At 42.6% G+C, this 27406-nt stretch overlaps 1 protein-coding gene across 1 annotated transcript; it reads right to left on the bottom strand.

The window, feature by feature from the left end:
- Window positions 1–3690: 3690 nt before the first annotated feature.
- DHX33 (DEAH-box helicase 33) lies at window positions 3691–22140 on the bottom strand (the record flags this gene model as incomplete). The annotated part of the gene is made up of 12 exons (XM_084237902.1): window positions 3691–3999; window positions 7100–7186; window positions 9119–9322; window positions 9693–9820; window positions 11379–11467; window positions 11615–11774; window positions 12902–13013; window positions 13747–13932; window positions 17800–17970; window positions 18168–18395; window positions 19374–19534; window positions 21858–22140. 12 exons carry the CDS (start codon window positions 22138–22140, stop codon window positions 3691–3693), a joined length of 2118 nt encoding a protein of 705 aa, XP_084094028.1.
- Window positions 22141–27406: the final 5266 nt, after the last annotated feature.

The raw sequence follows: 27406 nt of genomic DNA, 5'->3' as shown, positions 1-27406 counted from the left end.
GCTTCGTGGAATGCCCTCTTGCAGGCCCCAACTCCCAAAATACCAGCCGCCAAGGTCATGTGCCTTGAGACCTCCCTGGAGCCCTCTCTTGCAAGAAACGGATGGTACTCAGGCCTGAGTGGGCCAGCCCCTGTGCTTCATTCTTCCCTCAACAGAAGCCTCTTGGCACTGCAGGTTTACCTGGCGGCCTCTCTCTACCCACGCCCTGAACAGCAGATTAATTAACTCTTTCTCACCTCCAACCTTGCACCCTGGTTTTGATGGGGCACTGTTCTGCAACAATAAGCAGTGGATCACAACAGGTTTTGGTTAAGATTGCTCTACCTTTCCAGGACACAGGATATATAAGGTAACAAGAAAGTCTTCCCAAATTATCAATAGCAGCAAAGACTAATACTATATACTAAGCAGCGTTCTGTGAAGAAGGGAAAGGAGACGCGGGAAAGAAGCCACACACATCATGTACAAGATTCACTTTTTTTTTTTTTTTTTTTTTTTTTTTTTATAGAGGCATGCTTTATTTATTTGTTTGCTGGTTTGTTTGTTTGTTTTGTTTATACATGCACTGGGTACAGTCAGAAGCACGGGAGGGTGAGAGAATTCACCAGAGCCAGAGAGGGGAGCAGAGCAGGCAGAAGGACCGAAGTACACTGCTGAGGGGAGCAGCGGGCGGCAGGAGAGGTCTGCACGCCATGTGGGACCCTCCTCCGGTGGCCGGGGAGCAGCCGGGGATCGAACCGGCGCCACAGAGGCCGTGCGCAGCCTCGCAACCCAGCGCTCAACCGCTGCGCCACCGGGGAGGCCCTACAAGATTCACTTTTAATGGTTTTGATAGTCATGTGCAAATCTGAGCATTATATATACATATATACAAGAGCTGATGTTTCTATAGAGCTATGTCTGTCTGAATACGAACAGACTAAAAATATAACCTTTATCAACTTGATCTTTTTCTTTTCCCGCAAGTTATGATATTCTGATCATACAAAATATATAATAAAGTCCTTCCTTCCCCATTAGCATAGTGTCTTCCTTATATGCTCAAGGTATATCCTCCATGCTTGGCCCTAGTTCCCGATCACTCAATTAACTGTATGTGTCACAGCCATCATCACTTTTACTCAGAGCAAAAACACGTCTCCTTCCTGGCATCTCTTTTACAACCAGCAGAGCGGCAATATGAAGGGTTCTTACCAAGGCTCAAGTGTAGGCAGTTCTCTCCCTGCAATGGAATCTGTGTTGCTCTGGATCTTTCACCCCTGTAATTACTAGAAGACAAACTCCTGCGGCATGCTAACGGCCTGGGGTGCTATGACACAAAGCTGCTCATGGGAGCCAGTCATTCACCCAGATGTGAATTTCACAGGTTGGAAAAAAGGTGTCACACCCTTAGAGGTTTTACCAATTGACAAAGTTGCTCAAGATTACACTGTAGCATCATCATGAAACACAACTTTCTTAAGAAAGTTTAAAGTTTATGTACCGGCAGCTCAAAATACCCAGTAGTAATATGTGGAGTCAGAATGAGGTTTCCAATCTGATTTAATCCCTGAGCAGCTATGTTAAAAATGAACTCTTTAAAAAGCCCAATAAAAAACTAACATTAAAACTCTACCAGAATATTACAGTGATAAACATATTTCTGTACAGAAACATTAAAGCTAAGAAGTTACTTATATTTACTTAGAAGTTGTTTACCCCTTACTCGTGCTCAGAAAATACACATTTCCAGAAGCTTCAGGTACTTAAACTGGACATAAATTACTCTCAAGTTAAGTTTTACTTGACCCATAAAAAGTCTCTAGATAGAGAATTTGCTGAAGAAGATAAAACGCACCCCTGCTCCCCATTTCTTGCCAGTATGATGACTGTTTTATTAAAAGTATATTTTCTTTTACCAATTCAGATTAAACATCCTAGGCCTCCATTAAATAAATGAGAAAAATATACTTAAATTTTCTGAAAAACTTCAGAAAGTGAGCAATGGTAAAAACAAGTCAATTTGAGGAAAGTCAGGTGAAGTCTAACAATTCAGTAAGATAGGATACACAATATTTGTCTATTCTCTTTGGCCTAATTTAACTACTACTAACAGAAATAAAGCTCTCACCCTGAACACTGGGTAAAAGCTTGACTGCTCAGGCCACACACAGCTAGTGTTGGAAAGCCAAGAGCACAGACAAATGAGCCTTGGATTGGGGGTGCTTTGGCTTGGAGAGTTCACTGGACCTAGAGTAAAGAGAACATCCACTGCCTTGAGAGTCTTTTGGGCAATCTGGCCCCCAATTTATAACTTGCATGATTTATTGTGTAAGTAATAACCAAATACTGCACACATGTGTTTAGCCCAATTAATAAGCACAATGAAAAGATCAAATCGTGCCTTTTTCTAGGGCAGAAGATTCTCTGGGGAAAGATGATATACTTTTGATAATTAAATAGCTAAGAACCTTTTTGTCTTCTTCCTTTTCAAAATACGAGAACAGGAAAAGACTGTGGAGACACGCTAATTTTCTCTGACAAACGTAGAAACTGAGGGCTGGAGAGGGGTGACTAGCACAGTTAGTAGCAAAGTCAGGATATCCCCAAGTCCTTAAAGGGAAGGAAAAGGGATTTCAGAAAGAAAAACAAAAAAGCTGCAGTGGCCTCAGGGCCTCCTTTACTGGTGTTTGCTTGGAGGGAGCAAGACAGAGCTTCTGTCTAGGGGAATGAGGCCAAGGAGGGGCAACAAGCCCCTGAGGTAAGAGACCACAGCACCTTCCTACTGAGACTTCTACAGAAGTCAATTTTTAATGTTTTCTATTTAAAAGCTTCATAGAGATAGACATTAAAATAAATCAAAGTACAATATTCAAGTTTTTTGACCTACTATGGTCCCTTTCAGAAACTCCCACTCAGTTACGATCTCTAGGGTTCTTTGCTGTGCTGAATTCACACCACGTAGAAAGCAACAGCATCAAGCACACTGGCTCACAATTCATTCTGCATTTATCGTGGCCAGGGTTTAGCTCTGGGCACTTTCACTCATTCATTTTCTCTAATATGACCCCAACTCTATATTATTATTATTATTATTACCATCCCCATTTGGCAGGTAAGGAAAGAGAGGCTCAGAAGTCAACTAAGTCACCCCTCAAAAACCAAAAGCATAGGGCCTCCCCGGTGGCGCAGTGGTTGAGCGCTGGGTTGCCAAGCTGCCCGCGGCCTCTGGCGGCGCCAGTTCAATCCCCGGCTGCTACCCGGCCACCGGAGGAGGGTCCCACATGGCGCACAGACCTCTCCTGCCGCCCGCTGTTCCCCTCAGCAGTGTACTTCGGTCCTTCTGCCTGCTCTGCTCCCCGCTCTGGCTCTGGTGAATTCTCTCACCCTCCCGCACTTCTGACTGTACCCAGTGCTTGTATAAACAAACAAACAAATAAATAAATAAACATGCCTCTATTTAAAAAAAAAAAAAAAAAAAAAAAAAAACCAAAAGCATAATTCTAAGTTTCCAAAGTATGAATGTATGTACAGATTTACATAGTTCAGCCTTAGGAGTTTAAACAGGGATGTTTTCAAGCTCCTCAAAGTCAGGCACATTCTGCTACATTAACTTGCCTCTTTTCTAGATGCTGACCCAGAAGTCTGCTGGGAGGATGGATGTGGCCCCAGCATCCAGGCACCCACAGTTCTGGCAGGTCCTGGGCTGGCTCAGGTCCTGGCGGTCCTCAGCTTTCTCCTGAAGTACTCAGGGGCAGCCTCGTACAGCCATTCGGCATCCACAACACAGAGGTCTCGCATGTAGCACTTGTTGGTGTAGAGCAGTTCCGTGTACACTACACAGGCTGGTTTGCAGTGGAAGAGGACAGACGAGGGGTGGATGGCCACAGGCTGGTGGGTGTCCGTGGTGGCATAAGTGCCATCTGGCTGAAGCTCGGCAGTGCTCATGAAGAGGCTGTGAGCCAGGCAGCGGCGGATATTCTCCGTGTCTCCTCGGGATGACATGATCGGCATTGACATCTGTTTCAAGAGGAAATGAGGTACATAAAAGACCCTGAACAAAATTACTGCTCAGCACTACATAGTATTTGGAGCAACTGTACCTAAAATGCAGCCCATAGTGCAAGCCCAACAAAGTGAATGCTGACATTTGAAGGTGGTGACTTCAAATGCCTTAGGGATGGACATAAGCACAGCTGAAGAACAACAACAGAAACAGGGAAAGAGCAGCATGGGTTAGTCAGGACTAGGGGGAAGATGGTGATATCAGCGCCAGACCACTAACAGGTTAGGTGACCCAGCAAGGTTGGGTGACCCGGCATCCCACATGTTCACTGAAATATTAACTACCCCAGGGAGGAAGGCTTTCCCCTCTCACCTTGACTACATCATCATCCCCTTACTCCAAATCATCCCACACACTGCTGCCAAATTAATCTTCCTAAAGCATAACTCAAGTCATTCTTTATCTACTCAAAACCCTTCAATGTCTCTATTGTCCCTGGCAAAACCATGCAAGCTTCCTATTGTGCAGCCATGAATGAGCCACCCTGAGCATCCTGGGGAACTCCACAGTCAACTGCCTTCTCTTACTGAGGCCTGTTCTGGGACTGCTTTTGCACCCTCAGTGCTGGAGTAGAAATGCCAGCTATCAATCAATTTCCTTGCTCTACCATCATTGTTGAGAGGGTCATGTCACCTCACACCCTGGCCAGAGCTGAGTGGACTAGTGGCAGACACTTATTTTGCTTATATTGGGCCAGCTTCTCACTTCCAGGCACTTAAAAAGTCTGAACATGGAGCGTCTGACCAATCTGTTAGTCTCTTGGGTGGAGAGGACAGGGAAAGCAATCTTGCAGGCTGAGGCAGAAGGTAAGAGGGGAGGAAGCACGTAGAACAGAGCTAAAACAAGAGGACTAGCAGGCCCAGAGAAAGTTGCCCTGGCTCCTGATGTCTTCATCTGTTTCCTTATTCTGATCCCTGTGTACTTCCTGCCCATAGGTTCTCAGAGATAACTCTTTATCCCTCCTTTTCTCTTGAAGATGGTTTAAGGGGTTTTGTTCTTTGTTACCAACTTCTCCTGGCCCAATGAAGATACTCTGTCTCATTTGTTAAGATGTAGCTCAGCTGTCACCACCTCCAGGAAGCCCTAGAGTACTACAGTTAACTGATGATCTCTTTTTCCAGGTTGCCTGCTCCAGCACTCACTTGCTGTTTGATTTGGGACAAATTACTTAATTTCCTTAAGCTCTAGTTTCATTTGTAAACCTGGATAATAACAGAATTAACCTCATAGAGGGGAAGTGAGAATTTCAAATATAGCAACTACATGAAAAGTGTTTAGAACAATGCCTTAATAAGTGTTTCATAAACAATAGTGATTGTTAATTATTACTGGCTTCTCAACCAAGTTATTCATTCATATATATATATTCATATATACATATATATAGTTCCTTCAGATTGTCTCTTAAGATACTGTATCTCAGTATCTCTATTTTTTCTAATATCAAAAAAGATCATGTACTCTAAGTGGGAATATAAGTTGACAGAAAAATTTTGGGTGGATGATTTGGCAATGCCCATCAAAATTACTTATCTAGAAATTTATTCTGTGTACATTGGAGCAAAATACATATGCAGGGGGATGGTCATTACAGCATAACCTATGACCACCATTGGGAATTTGATTAAATGAAATTTAATCATTAGATTGTGAATATAATGAAATGCTATATAGTTACAAAAAAAAAAATATGAGATAGGCATATGACAGAGACTGAAAGACAGCTCAGACACACTAAGTATTCAAAGAACTATACCAAGTAGAAAACAAGTTGCAAAATAAAATGTATGCTGTATTTGTTTTAAAAAGAAAATCTTGGGCCTCCCTGGTGGCACAAAGGGTTAAGCACAGCACTATGAAGCTATCACAGCCACTGCAGCATGAGTTCGATCCCCGGCCAGGGAGCTAACCCACATGGCAGAGCAGACCTCTCCTGTCTCACCCGCTGTTCCCCAGCAGTGTATTTCAGTCAATCCGCCTGTTCTGCTCCCCACTCTGTCTCTGGTGAACCCTCTCACTCCCCACTCCCAGGTGCTCTGGCCTATACCCCAGCTCTCATATGCATAAATAAATAAATCTTAAAAAAAAACCCAAACAAACCAGGGCCTCCCTGGTGGTGCAAGGGGTTAAAATGCAACCTATGGATGCTATCCGTGGCCACTGCAGCACGAGTTCGATCCCCCAGCCAGGGAGTTACCCACATATCACAGCAGACCTCTCCTGATTTGCCCGCTGCTCCCCTCAGCAGTGTATTTCAGTCAATCTGCCTGTTCTGCTCCCCACTCTGTCTCTGATGAATCCTCTCACCCCCTGCACTTCTGGCCTCTACTCCAGTTCTTGTATGCATAGATAAATAAACCTTAGAAAACAAAAGTTTTTAAAAAAACCAAAAAATATATAATTCAGAAAAAAATACTAGAAGGATCCATATCACAGTAGCTAATCCTTGAAGGGGCTATGGTAGACTATTAAATTTATAGCATTAGGCATTAAGTTTTGTGCACTGCATCAACTTTTATTAACAATAAAGATTACTTCTGTAACCTGAAAGATAAAGACATACCCACTTGAAAAAAGCTTAGAAAGAATTCTAATAACATTGGAAAATGCGGCTAAAGTTTTAAAAAGGGCCTCCCCGGTGGCGCAGCGGGTTGAGCACAGTGCTGTGAAGCTGTCCGCAGCCTCTGCAGCACAGGTTAGATTCCCAGCCGGCCAGGGAGATTTCCACATGGCGTGACAGACCACTCCTGTTGCGCCCACTGCTCCACCTGCCTATTCTCCTCCCTCCTCTGAGTCTGGTGCACTCTCTCACCCTCCCGCTCCTCTGGTCTGTACCCCAGTTCTTGTATAAATAAATCAATCTTAAAAAAAAAATAAAGTTTTTAAAAAGTTAGTGCAAATTATAGCATGTAACTGTTAAGAAATGCTATTAAAAAGCAGGGCTATGAAGAAATAGACCAAAATAGAGGAAGGTTTACAACTTTCATCCTTATTTTCACCTAGAATAAAGTGATAGCTTAGTCCACCCTCAAGAACACCAGCAAGAAAGAATACCTTTAAGCAGATGTCTCTCAGCTGTGCTCTGACTTCGGCTACTAGCATCATATTCTTGCTGTTGACAAAATTCTCTTTGCACCAGTCCTGAATAGGAAAAAAAAAAGTATTTCAATTCTCTCCTTTCTGTCAAGAAAAATAAATACAACAATTTTTAGTATGGAATTGAACTTAGGTGAAAACTTTAGTTACTTCAATTTCCAGTAAATGTGGAAAAATATGTCAAAATGCACAACCCAAAAGGAAAACTATTAGTAAGTTAAACTTCCTTCCTTATTATATTTCCTTAAAACTAAACATTTCCTTATGTCAAGTGAACATGAAAAAAGCTACAAACTGGAATATTTCAAGCATTATACCCAATAAAGAATGAGAACTCCCAGAATATATAAAAACCCAACAATTCAGGGAAAAAAAAAATAAAAAAAAAAACCAAAGGTATGGAAATCTCACAGAAGATAACTATAAATGACCAACAAACTTACATAGGAATTCTCTGTAAGAATCACGGCAATGTATTCTAAAACGAGACTAGTACACATCTAACTGGGCAAAAATTCAGCTAAGCATTGGAAAGGATGATGGAAATAGAAACTCTTACACACTGTGGAGTGTATAAAGAAGTACTGACACCTTTGGGGAGCCACATGCCAGCCTGGTAAAGCTGGATGCAGCAACCCAAGACCAGCAGGTCAACTCCTGGGTGCTGGCACCCAGCGACATTCTCCCTGTGCAGGAGACACATATAGATGTTCACTGCAGCGCTGGAAGTAGAACAAGCTGCAAAGGGTAGTGTACAAAAAGATCCCTAGTATATAATGTTCATGGATATAAAGTAAAGGCATTCTTGGCAGCACTCCATCTGCCCACCTGTGCCTATGCAGGCGTTTTTCTTCACCAACTCTCTTCCTCTGCAGGGCAGCAGCTTTCTGGCTGCCCGTGACCTCTACCATGGTGGGCTTTTCTTCACTGACCTACCTCAGCAGAGGCCGCTCTCCTCAAGGCCACCCACCTGCAACCATGCAGGCCTCTCTTGGCAAACCAGTCCCTTTCAGGGCAGCTCTTCCTGCCCGCCTGTGTCTATGCAAGTGTCTTTATTCTTCTGTCCCTTTCCCTAATAAAGCTGTTCTTTAAATATATATTAAAAAAAAAAAAAGTAAAGGCATTCTTTTACCCATGGAAACACACCCAACTTCAAGACAGTGGTTAAGGGAGGGTAAGTGGCTAAGGGAAAGAAGGACTAGGAAAGGAGCAGGTCAGAGTTTCTGCGATAGCTTTTGAAAAACAAATCAAAGCAAATATGGCAAAATATTTATAAAGTACTTTAACTACTGGGCCTTCCTGGTGGCGCAAAGGCTTAAGCACCACACTGTGAAACAATCCGCAGCCTCTGCAGCATGAGTTCGATCCCCAGCCAGCCAGGTAGAAACCCACATGGCGAAGCAGACCTCTCCTATCTTGTCAGCTGCTCCCCTCAGCAGTGTGTTTCAGTCAGTCTGCCTGTTCTGTTCCCCACTCTGTCTCTGATGAATCCTCTCACCCCCCATCATCTCTGGCCTGTACCCAGCTCTTATATGAATAAGTAAATCTTTAAAAAAAAAAAAAAAAAAAACTTTACCTACTAAAAATGGGTGGTGTCTTTTTTTTTTTTTAAAGGAATTAACTGTAGTAGAATGCAGACAAAGTTAAAATATGCATACTATGGCATAACTACTGGTTTCATTAATAAATGAAACAATATATTGTCATTTTCACTTGAGAGGAAATGAAACGTCATACAAACAATAACTGCTACACAGAAAGTGAGGAGCAAGTCAGGGAAAAACGTCATTTTGTAGCTAAGAAATAGGGTCACTAAACAGAGTGGAAGGTTAAGACTTGTATTTTTTCCCTGGATTATCTCTGTATGTTTTCTGAAATAATATCTGGCATTCTTTTTGTGATTCTTTACATGACTCAGCCAAAACCAAAGGTACATTCAAATTGCATCCCTGAAAATAGGAAAAAGACAAGGTTCACCTTATTCCCGCCTATGTTTTTGAAGGTCCGGTATATGTTGAGCAGGGTGATGTGATCGCCCTCGCTGGATATGAACTTCTTGCGGACACCCTGCACTTCATCCCGCCGGGAGGGAGGGTTATAGAGAACACTGTCCACCGATAGCAGGGACACAATGGTCAGAATCTCTTCTGTACAGTGGAATTTGGGGGACAGGAGAATGGTCTGCAAATCAAAATTAAAAACTTTATAAACCAATTTTTTTCTAGCTAGATTATTTCTGTATATTCCATTTGCAACTTCCTTTCTAAGAAGTTAAAGGGGAGTTATTTCTAAAGCTATGACTATGTTTGTTACTCTTATTTTACTCTCTTGTAAAGCAGGACTGTAAATTTCTATTGAGTAGGGCTCATGATTTAATATGAGTTTGAAGCCCACATAGAACATAAATCAGTGTTGGATGCAAAGAAAGGACTGATAATTATTTAAGAGAAAAAAATGATGATTAATCTAGAAGCATTGGGATGAGGAGTCTACTTTGGGATGGCTAACCTGTAATATACAGAAAAGGAACTGAGGAGAAGGTATCATTTACTTTGGCAAATTTGGGTTCTAAAGGAAAAGCCGCCATCTTTCTTCCAATTGGAGTCAAAGTCAGCTGGTCATCCTTATGTTCGAGAGCACCTAACAGGTCCAGTTGGGCAATGGCTGCCTGTACATGATCTAAAGAGAAACAAACATAAAAAAGGAGCCAAAAATCCAACCCCCCCCCCAAATTGCAGCTGCCTCAATACTTTGGGAGCTTCTGTTTGATGGGATACTCTCCATCAAACTACAGCAAAGATCAAAACCACCACTCTCCCTGTGACATACTTTTCAGAGTTGTTAATGACATGACTGCCTTCAGTTTAATTCTCTTCTAAAACAATGACCTATAACTTGGCAAACTATACATAAATTTAAATACTGCAACATCATTTATGAATTTTATCCACAGATATACATTGTCAGTGCAGATATACCTGCACTCCAGAAACATACACACAAGGATGGAAGTAGCAGGTACTTCAGAGGCACTCTTTTATACTGTTTGAATTTTGAATCATGTAAATACATTATCTATTAAAGAACCAAAAAAACATTTCTGAGAGTATAATAAATATATAGACACTGAGAGGAACTGATCTGTAAAATGTATTAAATGAAAAAAGCAATGTGCAAATGTCTACCAATAGAATAGATGAATGTAATTTGACTTATTCATAGAATGGAATAGCATCTAATGGTGAAAATGCATCAACACAAATAAGCCTTACAAAATGTGATGGGAAAAAGGAAAAGCTGCTGAAAAGTTGAAACATAAATGTGTAAAATGAAACAGCATTGTTAAGGGACACATGGGTATCTAGTGAAACATTAAAGAAAAACCAGGAAATTACATACAAAATGTGGGAGGATGGTCACCTTGAGGGAGTAGGAAGCAAGCAAGTATGGCAGGGAGGGATTTGAGGACACTGGTAGGTATTGGTTTACTACATCTTCTATCTTACATGTATGTTCTCCCCTTGCATGTAAGAATTTAGTAATTGAAAGGGGAAAAAAAGTATAGAACTGTGCACAATGTGAAATCGTTACTTGTGTTTTAAGAGGCTATCTATACTTGCACAAGCATAAGTTTTCTCGAGGAGACAACTAGAAAGTGGTCATAGTGGTTGTGTTAAGGGCAGGACACTAAGACCTGGAGGTGGGAGAGGAGCGCTTGTATACCTATCAATTGTCTACTTTTTTTTTTTTTTTTTTAACCAATTGCATTTCTTCACTTAAAAAAGAGGAGGAAAAAGGAAAATGGTGTACTAAGAAGATGCCAAGTGCTAAATCTACCACCAAAAATTAAAAAAAAATTTCCCCATACAGATTGTTAATGAAAGGCAGGAATAAGATTCCAGCCCCAAACAAAGAAACTTTTAACTTTTTACTGGTAAAACTACAATGCTGTTAGTTCCTCCAGTATTCCACAGATCCACCTGACTACCTTCATTGCCTCCTGTGGACAGGAACCTGACTGCCAGCCTCTGGGGAGACAATGTTTCTGCACCAGGACAGTGCAGATAGCCAGCACAGGAGCCATCCTTCCAGATTCTGAGACGCTTCTCTGAAAGAGTCTGTGTTGTTATGTGTCAAATGAAATTAAACAAAGGAGACCACCAAAACACTTTTGGGGGGAGTATTCATTTGCTGTTGTCTACTTGAATGCCTTCACTGCACTAAAGATTCCATTTACCTGGAGACGGTTTGGACATGAAGTCAAAGGTGAGCACATTTGGGACTTTCATTGCCAGGAGCTGTAGCAGCACACTCGCCAGGTTACACCTAAAAAGAGAGAGACGACTCGTTCACCTGTTCTTGATTCTCTAGTCAGTGAGGCAGATAGTCCATTGAGTTAGTGAAAACTGCAGCCCTGGGATGAGAGGAGCATGTGGGGACAAATGGCAGGTGTGTGGGAGCACCTTGGCCTACCTTTGGATCTCTGGCACAGTCATCTTCTCAAACTTCTCAAACTCATCTTCTGTGTAGAGCCGGTAACAGATGCCGCTTTCTTCTCTGCCAGCCCGTCCTGTTCGTTGCCAAGCCTGGGTCTTTGAGACCCGCTGCACAGCTAACACCTCCAGGCCACTGTCTGGATGCAGAATGAACCACATTAGTGCTCTGTTCAACACAGAAACAAATTGTTTCTACAGTGTGGACAAAAAGCAGCATTCCTCAGAACACCAGTGATCCTTTCTGCAATACATAAGTCCAGAAAAACTCAAGGCTACATTGGAAAGTACAAAACCCACCTCCTCTGTAGTGATACAAGGCATTGCAATGAATGCTGTGTGAAACCTGTTACTAAAATAGCATAAAAATCTGCTTATAGTGTGGGGTCGGGAAAGCCTACTTCAGAGATGTTGATTTTGACACAGGGAGACATGCACTTTCCCCAGGAGTGAGGGGTTTCCCAGGACTTGGGACTTTTAGTGCTAAAACCAGGAGATTATGCAAACTAGGATGATTGGTCACCCTATCAGTGACTTGGAAATGAAATGCCTCCAGTCCTTCGTGCCGTACCCTCCCCCTCAATTTTATAAAGGATGGCCAAGGTGATGCTGTTTCTCCTAGGAGTAAATGAGACGTTTTTTTGATAAAGGTGTATTCTGTGCCAGGCACTGAAGAATCAAATCCTTTCACATATGTCATCTCCAAGAGACACATGTGGAAGTCAGCCGCCTCAAAAGCACTGTAGTTCATTTCAATTAAACATTTGGGAGCCAAATCCCGTCTAAGTTAAAGCAAGGTATGAAATGCACAAGAATAAAAATGACTTCAAGCAAGTTTCCCACTGTATAATCTCAGGAAATAGCCAGCGCCTCACTCCGGCCTCTGGCATGCTTCCTTCCTTCCATGGCTCACACCAACCTTGCTCAAATATTACTTCTGATGAAGCCTCTGATGTATCATGCTGTCCCTCTTCTTCAATATTCTCAGTCAACTTCCGATGAGGCTTAAGACCCTCTGTCTAGATCCCGACCTTCTGTCCCCAAGTTTGCTACCCTGGGTTCTTCTTTCCACCTCTTTTTCTTGTCTCACTGACCTGCCTCAGGTCCCCTTTCAGGACCTGACTTCTGGATTGTCTACGTGCCTGCCACCTAAATATCAGTTAGTTCCAAACATGAAATGCTCATTTGGGGAAAACTGTGAGACTATATGAAACTCAACAGTGCTAACTATATAGAGAAGAGACATTCATGAGCTACAGGTTCTCACCAGGGTTATACTTCTTTGCTTTAACCATGCCCGTGTCAACTACATATTTTATTCCTGTAATGGTTATGGAGGTTTCAGCGATGTTGGTTGAAATGATCACTTTGCGATAACCCTAAAAGGAGGAAGAAAACCAAAAAGCCATATGACACACGTATGATTCAGAAGTTTTAAAACATATTCCTCACCATTAATTTCCACAGTTCATTCATGATCAAGAAAAGATGACTTCGCTATTAATGACAGTTAATAATATCGATGGCTGATCTGTACACTGAGTAGAGGAGAGGGGGGATGTTCCAGTCTTACGAGCTTATATTGAGGTGTGATGAGATGTAGAACAGGCACAAGATTCAGAAGCAGGTAGATGTGGGATGACATCCTGACCCTGACATTTACTTACTATATGTCCCTTAAGCAACTGTTGCTTCTGAGTCCTCAGGATTTATAAAATGAGACCAAAACCTACTTTGCTGATTCTTGAGAGGATGAGAGACAGTGTATGTAGTGTTAGCACAGTGCCTGGCACAGCATGGGCACCTGATAAATGGCATTATGGACAACTGTGACCTGTTTATGTTGGACCTTAGAAGTCACTCATTAACCATTCAGCTTCTGCCAGTGTACTCTTCCTCATCTCCGAACAACAGTTTTCCTGTTCTTACCATGGAAGAGCTGTATCTATAGTGATGTATTACATTCCTGTAGTTTTTCAGCCAATGTTATTGGGTACCTAGCATCCCATCCCATATACCTTACAAGGAGTCTGGTGACTGGCATATAAGCCCCACTGCTGGATCATCTGGGAGCCCAGGGATGGTGCTGGACAGAAGAATTGGTGCACTCACCTTTGGGGCTCCCTGGAAGACGCGGAGCTGCTGTGCATAGGGCAGGGAGGCATACAGAGGAAGAACTAGCATGGAGGGGCAGCTGTCTGGGAGGTGCTTTGCAATGTCTCGGCATGTCTTGCTCATTGCTTCAATCTCCTCTTGACCAGTGAGGAAAACCAGGATGTCCTGAGAAGAAGGGGCTTCCTATAAAAATGGGAGAGAGGGATTACCAGGCATTGATAGAAGTGTAGGGTGCACTGAACAAAACCATGGTCACTGACAATGTTTCCCAAAGTTATTTTTCTTAATTGTGGAGCCTAAATGTTGATATTTACATGAGCCTAAATGTTGATATTTACCCTGGAGGAATACCTTTTCTACAATGTATAAAGCTGTAACTTATGCAAGTTAGCCAGCTATATTTAAAAGCTAATTAAGGACATTTTGGATGAAAATCACCAGATTAACCAGTATCATGAAAAGCACAATCAAGTAAGCAAATGAAATATGCAAAAAGCTTCCTCCTTTTCAAAATCATCTTGAAAGATGAGGCTGATAAAACAAAAGAAAACTTAAAGTCCTGACCCATGAAAATGATCAGAAGCAGTCATGCTGATAACGGAGCCCTTATTAAATGATGCCATCAAAAGCACTTTGATACACCCAAAGGCACACTGTACTTGGCCAAATGCTTTCAATAAAAAGATTAACTTCCAGATGGAAGAATATCCCATTGTTAATGACATAACCATTTTACTTGATTTTTCCTTGAAGGCTGTCCAGAGACAATAATTTGTAAAGTGGTTGATGCAAAAATAATTGAAAAATGTTTAATAAAGTATATACATAATATTGTATATGTATGTGCAAGTACTTTTATTTAAGCCCAATATTAATTAATACCAGCAAAAATGTCTGAGGGTACACAAGAGACAGGATAAATCTAAAACAGTCAAAACTTCATCAATGGGAAGACTCATCAAAACTACCATGCAACCAGAATGCACCCACAGGCATCATTCATGAAAACTCCTCATCTCAGGGCCTCCCTGGTGGCGCAAGGGGTTAAGACGCAACCTATGAGGCTGTCCGCAGCCTCTGCAGCATGAGTTTGATCCCCAGCCAGGTAGCTACCCATATGGTGCAGCAGACCTCTCCTGACTCGCCCGCTGCTCCCCTCAGCAGTATATTTCATTAGTCTGCCTGTTCTGTTCCTCACTCTGTCTCTGGTGAATCCTCTCACTCCCCACACCTCTGGCCTGTACCCCAGTTCTTGTATGCATGAATAAATAAATCTTTAAAAAAAACTCATCTCAAATTGACCTTTGATAGGTAAAGGAGACTGACCATCTTCAAATACTATCAAATGACAGTGAAGGTATAAGCCTAGAACACAAAGACAATGGGAGAAGAGAATAGATAAAAAGTTTCAACCTATTTTTTTTTTAAAGATTTATTTATTTATGCATACAAGAACTGGGATACAGGCCAGAGATGTAGGGAGTAAAAGGATTCACCAGAGACAGAGGGGGAGCGGAACAGGCAGACCGAGGAAATACTCCCCTCCTGCTGAGGGGAGCAGCGAGTGCGACAGGAGAGGTCTGCTGCACCATGTGGGTTGCTTCCTGGTGGGGGATTGAACTCATGATGCAGAGGCTGCGGATAGCTTCATAGGTTGCGTTTTAACCCCTTGCGCCACCAGGGAGGTCCTCAACCCAGTTTTGAAAGATGGAAGAGAAGGGGGAGGAGGTGAGTGGCTGGGCTGGTGGAGGAAGTGCTCACCTGGGTGCCTTCTAAAGGAAATGGTAAACAGAGATGAGCCACTTTCCACAGAGAAGCCAGAAAGGCTCAGGACTTGGGAGCAAGGTGGAGCTGAGTCGCAGGAGGATAAAAATGAAGTGGTTCAAAGTCTGAGTACAGTTTGGCTAAATCCCCCAGTCCCTTCTTCTACCCTATGCAACCAGAAGGCTGGCAAGACACACACAGGAAAATGGCAAAGGGAAAAGTCAAGGTGACTGTTACACACAGGCCAGAAGAACAACCGGTTATGAGCAGAAACAGAGCATAAAGGACTCTAAGATAAGTGGATTATGTTTGAATGCATAAAAGATATTCATGATTGGCAGAAGATAGATGATGGAAAACATGGGAAAAAATTAATCGTAAGTATATATTAAGGCTATATAAGTATGTTCTATAAGGAATGAAAAATTGAGATGGTGCACTGCCAGCAAGGTAGAGTCATAATCTTGACACTTGATTTCAAAAACAGTGTGATATAATTAAGCCGCGAGAATGGAAAGAAAGATGTGGGAGGGTGTTTCCAAATCCTCATCCACCATAGTAAGAAATTAACATGTAACACCTAATAACAGTAAGTAAATAAAATGCTATATAGCAGGTTATTTTAGAAATATGAAGGTAGTATCCAGTGGAAACAGATAAGAAGTTGAATGTAGTTATGCTAAAGAACAAGATCTGGAATGGATAAGTAAAAGCAACTACTGGTTCTTTTGTTTTAATTGAGTCTTTTAAAATGAATTACTTGATTTTTAAACTTTAAATTATCCATGTACCACCCGGCTTAAAATAAAAATTAGGGCCTCCCCGGTGGCGCAGTGGTTGAGCACTGGGTTGCAAAGCTGCCCGCAGCCTCTGCAGAGCCTGTTCGATCCCCGGCTGCTCCCCGGCCACCGGAGGAGGGTCCCACATGGCACGCAGACCTCTCCTGCCGCCCGCTGCTCCCCTCAGCAGTGTACTTCGGTCCTTCTGCCTGCTCTGCTCCCCACTCTGCCTCTGGTGAATTCTCTCACCCTCCCGCGCTTCTGACTGTACCCAGTGCTTGTGTAAATAAATAAATCTTTAAAAAAATAAAAAAATAAAAAAAAAAATAAAAATTACTTTTAAAAAGCTTGTCTCTAGTTTTTTTTTCCAGAAAGTTAATGGGAAGGTAAAAAATCAATTTTATATTCAACAAAAATGGGGTTATGTAACCATTCAAATTTTAGAGTGAATGTGTCATAAGATGAGAAGAGATTTTGAAATATCTGTTAACAGTAGCTCTCCTGCCCATCTGTGACTATGCAGGGGACTCTCTTTTTCTCCTTTTCCTAATGAACCTCTTCTTTTCAAATGTTAAAACAAAAAAAGAAAAAAGAAATGCTTGCCAATAGGTTTTGGGTTACTTTTTTTTGAGAACTCTTAAGTTGCAACCTATTTTTGTTTGCCAAGAAAAATCCTGTATCAGTTTTTTGTTTGCATGAAGGAGAAAATACAAGAGGACATCACACGTAGTAAAGGAGGCAGTGCTTCACAACACTTATTTCTGTGATATATACTGTGTATGAAGTTAACACATAAAATAATTTGCCTTTTTTTTTAAAATAGAGGCATGTTTTATTTATTTGTTTGTTAGTTTGTTTTTTGTTTATACACGCACTGGGTACAGTCAGAAGCACGGGAGGGTGAGAGAATTCACCAGAGCCAGAGCGGGGAGCAGAGCAGGCAGAAGGACCGAAGGACACTGCTGAGGGGAGCAGCGGGCAGCAGGAGAGGTCTGCGCGCCATGTGGACCCTCCTCCGGTGGCCGGGGAGCAGCCGGGGATCGAACCAGTGCTTCAGAGGCTGCGGGCATCTTCGCAACCCAGCGCTCAACCGCTGCGCCACCGGGGAGGCCCAATTTGCTTTTTTTTTAAATCCTCCTTTCACTGTCAACCAACTGAACTTCAATTCTTCCCTGAATATAAAGTGCACATTATAAAATATGCTTCTTAGGGGGATTATGATAAAAAATTATTTGTAAGCTACTATTCTAAAATATGGAGGTTTTCTGATTTGGTTGAGGAAAGACGCTGGTCAGAATGGAATTACTTTTGTTTTTAAAAGGAAAAAGAGATTCCATAAAAAAAGGATAGAAACTTGAACATGATAAATAAATTCCTTATTCATCTTAATGGCAGAGCTCACAAAGTAGTTTCATCTAGTAGCTGAATGCTCTATCTTTTCAGGCCTGTGTGCTTTATCAACTGCAAGTAAAACAGACCTCTTCAGGCATTTGCACCCTTTCCATACCTGGTGGATCTGGAAGACCGAGACAAGCGCAGCATGCAAGTAATCATGCTGAGGCTGTTTGGTGTAAAAAATTTGGATTGGATGCTGCCGTCCCTCCAGGTAGAGGACAGGGGCTCCATTGAAATACTGAGAGAACAAGTCCACATCCATTGTAGCTGACATCACAATCACCTATGCAAAAGAGGGAAGAAAAGGGCGGGAAATCAAACACTGGACAGACTTTCTGTGCCCCTCTCAACAATAAAAGCAGATAAAAAGCCTGTGTCACTCCCATCTTGGTTATTTTCTCCATGGTTCTGAAGCAGAATGGGCGAAGGAGGTGCTGTGGAGGAAGCACAGGCCTAGACCCTTAAGCGTGCTGAACCTACTTTGAGAGGCAGTTTCCCCAGTTCCTTTCGCCTCTTCTGTGCCGCTTTCACCACACCAAAGAGCACATCTGTGTGGATAGTCCGTTCGTGGGCTTCATCCAAAATGACACAACTATACTTCCGAAGCAGGGAGTCTGAAATTGCTTCTCGCAGAAGCATGCCATCTGTCAGAAACTTGATTCTGGTGTCTTCGGAGGTGACATCATCGAAGCGCACAGTATAGCCAACCTGTGCAGAGATGTGACTCATTCACACATCACACACTTGTTAAGCACCCACTAAGTATCCAGTACTGTGTGGGCGTTTGCACGATCACAGTGAACAAGACAAACACCAACCCTGCTCTGCTCCCTCGGAGCATGCGATCTAGTGGCGGAGACAATGGACATGCCCCTTTTGTTGCAATTATTATAAGCAAAACAAAACTAGCCTTCTAACCCCAGCAACTTAATAACTTCAAGTGAAACTATGTACAGATAAGAAAAGATGCCAAAGATGTTTTTATGTGAAATGTATAAACATACACAAACAGAATAAAATCTGACATATACAGTTCTAGACTCAATATCCATCTATATACTAGAAGAATGCTTATGATTTTTCTAGAAAGATATATAAAGAGATTGAATATAGGTCTTAAAAATGCTCAAGGAAAACAACTAATATACTCCACTTGCCAGCAGATTTTGAAAGCAAAGCAAATGGATTGACAACCTCTAATCAGCCAAACCCTCTGATTTCTTAGGAACTGTAAAAAAAACAACCAAAAAACACTAAACTAAAAGGCCTAAACAATTGTGGCAAGAAAGAATCTTGCTATGCTTAAGAAATCTTGTTCAGGGGCCTCCCTGGTGGCGCAAGGGGTTAAGCACAGCACTATGAAACTATCCTCGGCTTCTGCAGCATGAGTTCGATCCCTGGCCAGCCAGGGAGCTACTCACATAGAGCAGCAGACTTCTCCTGCCTCACCCGCTGCTCTCCTTAGCAGTGTGTTTCGGTACATCTGCCTGTTCTGCTCCCTACTCTGTCTCTGGTGAATCCACTCATCCCCACCCCCGCACCTCTGGGCTGTACCCCAGTTCTTGTATGCATGAATAAATAAATCTTAAAAAAAAAAAAAAGAAATCTTGTTCAGAAAAATAAAAGGTTGGGGGCATGAATGGAGTGCACAGGAAAGAAATGTTAGTAAAGAAGGAAATCAGGTACCAGCTTCCCAAGTTCAGTTCTCTTCTCATCTGAGACTCTAGTAGCAAGAGAGATGGCAGCCACTCGACGAGGCTGGGTCACAGCAATGATGCCTTGGCGACTAATCCCCCCCTCATAGAGGTACTGAGGGATCTGAGTCGTCTTGCCAGAACCAGTTTCCCCTAGGAAAGAACAAAAAAGTCTCATTTAAATTAAACTGAAACAACTTCCACAAACAGATCAAAGTTAGGAGGAAAAGACGTAAATAACCTAAGTTGATAGAGTCACAGAAAAATGGGCACTCATATATACTGTTGGTGGAGGGTTAACTGGATTGTTTCTCAGAAGGTCAAATTATATTTAAAAAATCTTAAATATGTTTATACTCTTGGACACACAAATCCACTTGCATAAACTGATTGTAAGGAAATAATTAATGATGTGTATAAAGATTTAACTTCAAAGATGTCTTATTCCCCTTTGTTCCTGATAGCAAAAAGCTGGAAAGATCATACATACTCAACAATAGGTTACCAGATTAGTAAAAACATAAGATGAAATATAACCATTAAATAGTGTATTTTTTAAAATAATAGATGAGATGCATATATTCTGACATGAAGAGACATCTACTGACACATTGCAACCATAACAAATGCTTCACCATTCCCTAGCCTGCTTTCTTTCAAATCCTCTGCTCTTGCCCACACTATTATGAAATGCCTGTTCTCACATTGTCTGCCAGGCAAACTCTACAAGATGAGTTACACCTTAAACTCTCTTTCATCAAGCTGCACTGGCGGCTTCCTCCCTGCTCCTTATGCCTTGTTCATCTCTCTTCCACCATACTGACCACCTTACCTTGTGGGAAGTATTAAAAAGTTTTTGTCCTCCTTTGACAATGGTAGCTCCTGGTAGGCAGAAGGTCTCTGCTCTATACCTGAGCATTCTAAATACAGTAAGATCCAGTGTTATTTCCTACCCCCTTGTGGGTTTCACTTACAGCGCCTAATTAGAACTAAGAACTCAGTAAACCTGAGAACCCTCCCCTTCCCTTGCTACCATTATATCTCTCTGACCTTGGAGTCCTACAGTCTCATTATTCTTGCATTTTTCTCCTCTGGTTGCTCATCCTTCCTTATCCAGCCAAGCATCATGGACTAAGAATTTGACTATTCTGCATTCTTTCTGCCTTGCCTGGTAAGGCAAAACCCCAATCTTGGATCAATGTTTTCCTGCCCCTCCACCAACTGAGCACAACAAAGCAAAATAACCCAATTATGCAGATGAAGAACTGAGTTTAAAGTGGGGCCAAATGCACCCGGGTACCAGCTACCACTGATACTGTTTTTGCAATTTATCTTGTCCTCACCCTTCCCAAGGGCCTGCCTGAAGTTCTTTGATACCTACTCTCTGCAGAATTTCTGCATCTATTTCACTAAAAACCGTAAAGGCGTCATATGTGATCTCCTACTACCTTTACCTACAAGATTTTGGGAAGTCACAATCTTTCTTACCACCTTGCTCCAGTCCTGTAGCCTTTCAGATAGCCTTCCTCCTGTTGCAGGCCAACTCTGCATCTAACTCTTGTTGCCATGCACCCTTGTCCCCAGTGCTGCCCCATCTCTGCTGTAGGATCTACTTACTATCTTCAGCCTCTCCTCTCTAATTGAGTTCTTACTCTCCACCTGTGAATACCTGCAATTTCCTCTCAGTCCTCCTTCTTTTTCTAGTAACAGAAGCCTACTCCCACTGCCTTCATTTCCATGCCTCCTATTTAGTTTTCAGCCCAGTGACAAATCAGTTCCTAGCTCTACAGTTGTGTTAAAATAACACTCACCGGGACTCACAATCACTCCCTTGCATCCAAATCCAGTAGGCATTTTTTGGTGCGTCTATTACTGGATGTCATTGTTTCATCTATTTATTTCCTTCTTAAAACTCTATTCCTTTGACTATCAGGTCTCTCCTCAGCTCTAGAAGCTCATCCTCTTCATCCTTCAGGAGTCTTCATACTTAAAAGTTAAGGAGCAAAGCCCGCGGCAATTAGTCTGGACCCACAATTCTGTCTCCTAGTTCATGACCCAGAAACTGCTTCTGCTCTAATCGAACTGCTTCTCGCTTCCACTTTGTTTTTCACAAAGCAGAACCTCCCTCTAGGTAAAAAGACCTCCCTCGGGACCATCTTCTCCGCTGCCTTCGCCTACACTGGTTCAGATTCTCTCGTTTAAGCTCCCAAAGCTCCTGGTACTTCTTTGTACCCTTTCAGAAGGAAGGTGAGTCTCTGCCTCCCACATCGGTCACTTCTGGGCTGTGAGGGCAGCGCTGTCCGACTCTTTTGTGAGGCCCCGAGTCAGATCAGACAAAGAAAAGCAGGGAAGGCTTGTGTAGAAACGAATGAAAGAGGGCGGGAGGCACCAGAGAAAAACTTCTCACAGACAGCGAAGAGCCGAAAGCAAGGAAGGACCCGAACACAAGAAAGGGCCTGCCTGCTCGGCCACTCACCGATGAGGACGGCGCTGTCCAGGTTTCGCAGCTGGGCTAACAGTTGCCCTCGCGCCTGGAAGATGGGTAGACTCCGGCGCTGCAGCTCCACCGCCTCAGTGTAGGGGCTGGTGGAGGGCTGGGCCAGGGCCGGCTGCTGCCTCCGGCCTCCACCGCCGCCACCGCCGCCCGCGGTCAGCAGCATTACCACTCGCCTCCCGGGAGGGCAGGACCCCGCGCGGCTCGGGGGCCCAAAGCCCGGCCGGAATCTCTTGGCCGGCGGGAAGCCCGCCTCCTCGGGCATGTCAGGAGGGCACGGAGACCCGGGGCGCGAGGGCGGGCAGCTCCGGAGCAGACAGCTACCGCGCGCCGCCCCCGCCCACCACGTGCTGCCGGCTCCCGGCGACCACCGATGACCTCACGGCCACCCTCAGCTTTCAGGGACGGGACTGCAACTCCTAGCATGCACTGGGAGCTTGGGAAAGTTTTTCACTTCCTGAGGGCGGGGCTAGCCGGCTGAGGTACAACGGAGAAAAAAGGCCCGGAGTGACAACAGCGCTAGACCGGGTGTAAGGTTCCGTGGGACTGAAAGGTTGCATAACAGCGACGATTTTCTTGACTGATAAAACGGGTTCTTTCCAGTAAACACGGGTTTTTTCCTTTCTGTCCACAATAATACTCGCGCTTGAAGGAAAACGACCTAATTCTGTAAAACCAATGAGGAACGCACGATCGTTTTCATTATCTAATGCTTTATAAACAATTTGTTGTATGGTAGATACTGATATTCCCCCCAATTTACAGATGAAAAAACCGGATCTTTGCCATTAGTCATTGAGATGTCACAATATCTGAATGTTGAAAGGAATAATGATTATTTTGTGTCACATAAGAAAACGATATATGGACCTCCCTGGTGACGCAGGGGTTAAAGACAGCGTTATCAAGCAATTGGCAGCCACTGCAGCAAGAGTTACATCCCGGATCCTGGCTGGCCAGGGAGCTACTCACATGGCACAGCAGACCTCTCCTGACTCGCCTGCTGCTCCCCTCAGCAGTGGATTTCATTAGATGCACCTCTTCTGCTCCCCACTCTCTCTGGTGAATCCTCTCACCACCCCCACACCTCTGGCCTGTACCCCAGTTCTTGTATGCATAAATAAAATAAATCTTAAAAAGAGGAAAACGATATATGATATAATCTATGAAAATCATATATTCACCTTAAGAAGTGACCACCCTACGTGGTGTCCTTGTAATACAGGCAAGGAAAGTGAGAGTTCATTGGAATTAAAATCGTCTTTTCTATGCCTGTCTACATCTATTCCTGCCAGAATCTAAAGTCCTTCTCAGCCCCATTACACACACCACCAATCAATGGAAAGCTTTACAACTCCAGCGTTGATAATAGTAGTGGTTTCTCCTCCTAAATTCAAAACTCATAGATAAGTCTTGCAAGCAGCTGTTTGCTCTCCACACAGGAAATGTGATTTCCAGATAATTCATCAGAAGGTTCAATCAATGTGAAGGATCTTAAGCATCTTCTGAAGTTCATTTCCACGAAACTCATCCTATTAGTGAAACAGTTAAAAATCTTCCTCTTTCTTCCAGGTCAGAGAAAATATTCCATTAGCTGCTGACAATAACCAGGTATTACTGAAAATGCACAGGTTGATCAAAATACAGATGCATATTTAGGAACGGACAAAATTTCACTTCCTACTTCTATTAATTTAGAAAGATACTCTCCGCCCACCCCCCATCCCCACCCCCAGGTCATCTTCTGGTAAAGACCCTCTTCCTGGTTTATAGTTGCCCTTGTCATGACCTTATATGATGGAAAGGGCTAGGGATCTTTCTGGGGCCTCTTCATAAGGCACATCCCTATTCATGGTTATACCTTCATGACTTAAGCACCTCAAGACTGCATGTCCGAAAGGCATATTTATTGATATTATTGTATCATGCATTAGGACTTCAACATTAGAATTTTGGGGAAACCTAAAGATTCAGACTGTAGCAATACCTGTTAACTCTCAAATTATGGTCCTTGAATATGTAAAAGACAAACCTCTGACCTTTTCCCCAATGTGCTTTCCAAAGAAATCCAATGCAGGAGACATATGTTCCAATGACTACAAGAGTCCAGGTAGGTGATATAAATGAGTGATATAATCTCTTAGTAGAGCACATGCTTTGTAAGTAGTCGCTAGTCACCCCTAGGCAATGACAGTCACGCAGGCCTACTATTGCCAGATATTCCCATTTTTTTCCCAAGAAAAACCAAAAATGAAGTTTTTCATGTGAGGCCTGCCAGTGTTAAATGTTGCTCTTCCCCTCAATTGTTTTAATGGTGCAGGCAACTCAATGACTGTATAGGCAACTCAGTATACCACGTGTAGGTAACTCATCCAAAAATCTCTGGCCTAATGACCCAGCTATTCTGCAGTCTCAAAGTTCAATGGAACTAGAGCTGAAAAATAAAATCCTGTGTCAAATGGTGTTACACACATCACTCCCCCCACCCCCATCCTTCAGTGCCTAAAATCTGCTCTCCCTCTATAAAATCTCTTGTGGCTAAGTGATTTCCATATGTAGATGACAAATTAACTATTCAAAGAATATCTGGGTTTTTCCTTTAAAAGGCAGTTGTCAGACACATTTCATTCTTATTTTTCTTTCTTTCTTTCTTTTTATTTGTTTGTTTTGTTTATACACGCACTGGGTACAGTCAGAAGCGTGGGAGGGTGAGAGAATTCACCAGAGCCAGAGCGGGGAGCAGAGCAGGCAGAAGGACCGAAGGACACTGCTGAGGGGAGCAGCGGGCGGCAGGAGAGGTCTGCGCGCCATGTGGGACCCTCCTCCGGTGGCCGGGGAGCAGCCGGGGGTCGAACCGGCGCCGCAGAGGCCGCGGGCAGCTTTGCAACCCAGCGCTCAACTCTGTGCCACCGGGGAGGCCCTCATTCTTATTTTTCTTTAAAGATTTATTTATTTATGCATAGAAGAGCTGGGGTATAGGTCAGAGGCCCAGGAGGTGAGAGGATTCACCAGAGACAGAGTGGGGAGCAGAACAGGCAGATCTACTGAAACACACTGCTGAGGGGAGCAGTGGGTGAGTCAGAAAGTCTGCTGTGCCATGTGGGCTAGTTCCCTGGGCAGGGATTGAACTCAGACTGTAGTGGCTGGCAATAGCTTGATAGCACTGAGACTTTAACCTCTGCGTCACCATGGAGGCCTGGACACATTTCATTCTTAACTGGTTTGGGATGGTTTGTGAACTATTTGTTCTAAACTTGACCATTCAATTGGTAGTCACTGCTGCTGGCTGATTTGTCGGAGCACCAAACCACTGCCCAGATCATGTTTTACTCCATTCCACTTTGAGAGAATCATAAACCTTGGTATGTAGGTAGAGGCGTGCGTAACACAATTTAATCCCACCCCTCTACAATTAAAAATACCAGATAATAGTTTGCTGATCAATAAACAAAGTATTTATTCAGCACCCATGTGCCAAGCACTGTGCTAGGCACTGTGGTGGATACAAAATTTTAAGACATGGTCCCTGCCCTTAAAGGAGCTTACATTCTCATGAGGAAGACAAGACTAATATACATGTACCAGCTAGGAACAGTACATTATATAATTTGGTGTAAGAGTATGTCATACAGACTTGAGACTTCATAGGGATTCAGAGAAGAAAGACAATGAAATAGGACTTACGAGTCAAGGTTTCTTGAGGGGCCAAGAACAGGGCCAGGCCTTGAAGGACTAAAGAGACTTAAATTGAGGTCCCTTTTAGGTAGAAGTGGGAGTAAGGTTCAGAGAAAGACTAACAGTATTCATTGATAGGGGCCTTACAAAGACATTACTGTGGATTTCTAAGTGAGGAATTATTTGTAACCAGAGTTTAACAATTTTAAAGCAAACTCATAAAATACACAAGTAGCTTAAGGGACAGACATCCTATAGAACACTGAAAAACAATGGCAGTATCATGACTAGCAACACAGATTGACACTCACATGTCAAAGGAAGGTGCAGCCACAGTATAAATTGCTGGCTACCAAGGACATGACCATTTTAGGAAGCCCCTTACCCAAGAAGACAGTAGCTCCATTATTTAATTGTCCTAGGTCCCAGACACAGGTTTCATTACTAAGATCCAGGACTTGGGTGCTCTCTGCAGAGAGACCACACAAGAGGTATGAAAGAGATCAGGACATGTTAAGAGTAACACAGAAAAAGAACAAATGGAGAAAAGAAATAGAAATCCAAAGCAGGGGAAAAAAAAAACACAAACCATTAAAAATATTTATAAAATGTATCTCCTAGGGAGATGCAATTTGCACGTCCATTTTTAAAAAAATGAACCTATACTGTATTTCTACAACAAAGAAAATCATGCCTTAGTCAGGTGTGCTTTTCAGTATTACTGGTTAGAATCCAGGAACCCTATTTATGTATTGGTTGGTAAATGGTGACCAAACGCTACATATCAAGGTTCACTCTTCAGTTTACTTGCATTATGGAAAGGAAATGTGTTCTGGAAGAATCAAGATTTAAGAATTAAGCTGGGGAGGAAGTGAGGGCTTTTCCTTATGTCTAGGTAAATCTAGGTATTCTACTACGGGATAGTGATCATGGAACTGGCCAAACTGCTAAGAGGTGGGTGACTGACATCACCACTGCCCAGGACACAGTGTAGTAAAAGTTTGGCATCTCACCACTAGAAATTCTCATCCTATAAAATCAGAGAAATCAAACTCCCATAACTGACTGCATTAGGCCATAAATTCGAAATTTGTTTTCTGTTTTACCGAGTCATTAATTAATGTGTACAGACATTCCTTACTTAAATGAACAGTCAGTGAACAGATATTAGGATTAAATTTTTACCACAAAAATTGCATGAATTAGAAATCTCTTAACCTAAGGGAGGTAAAATAAAACTAGAGGTAACCATTTAGTCCCAGGATAAACAATTTTTAAAAACCACTGTAATTAAGTTCACTGATAAAGCTTTCTCGAACAAAAACAAGATATGACAAAAATTAAGAATCCCATAAGGATAATACATTCTAAGATTGGCATTTAAAGATTTTTTAACCACTTAGGGAAAAAAGCAGCCCCATTAACCCAAGTTTCATAAAATCACAACAATCATATTAAAAGTTACTGACTAGTGACACGTAAAATATTTATATTAATTCCATTACTTATGCATATTCCATTTAAAGATCTTAAAATATCTTTCACTTCACAACTGGAATTTCCATTTAGGATGTTTATTACATTTAATCCAAACTTCATGTCCATCTTTCTGAGGAAAACCTCAAACCCTCGAAAGCCACCACTTAATCCAGCTGGAACCACTTGGGAAGTGGTTCCATGCTCACATGCTGCTTATAAAAACTATTTGAAATAATGTGTTTTTAGGGGGTATGATTTTATTCTGGGTTCTCTGAATCACTTAAGCAGTGTGAATGCAAATCTGCTGAGACCCAGGGGGAGCTGGGTCAATATTTTGGGTATTTATTTAACCACAGGCATTAAGTGCTACTTCTGTG

This window comes from Talpa europaea (assembly GCF_964194135.1).
Source record: "Talpa europaea genome assembly, chromosome: 7".
Taxonomy (NCBI): Eukaryota; Metazoa; Chordata; class Mammalia; order Eulipotyphla; family Talpidae; genus Talpa; species Talpa europaea.
Note: the sequence above shows the minus strand (reverse complement) of the source record. Positions and strands in the feature narration are given on the sequence as shown.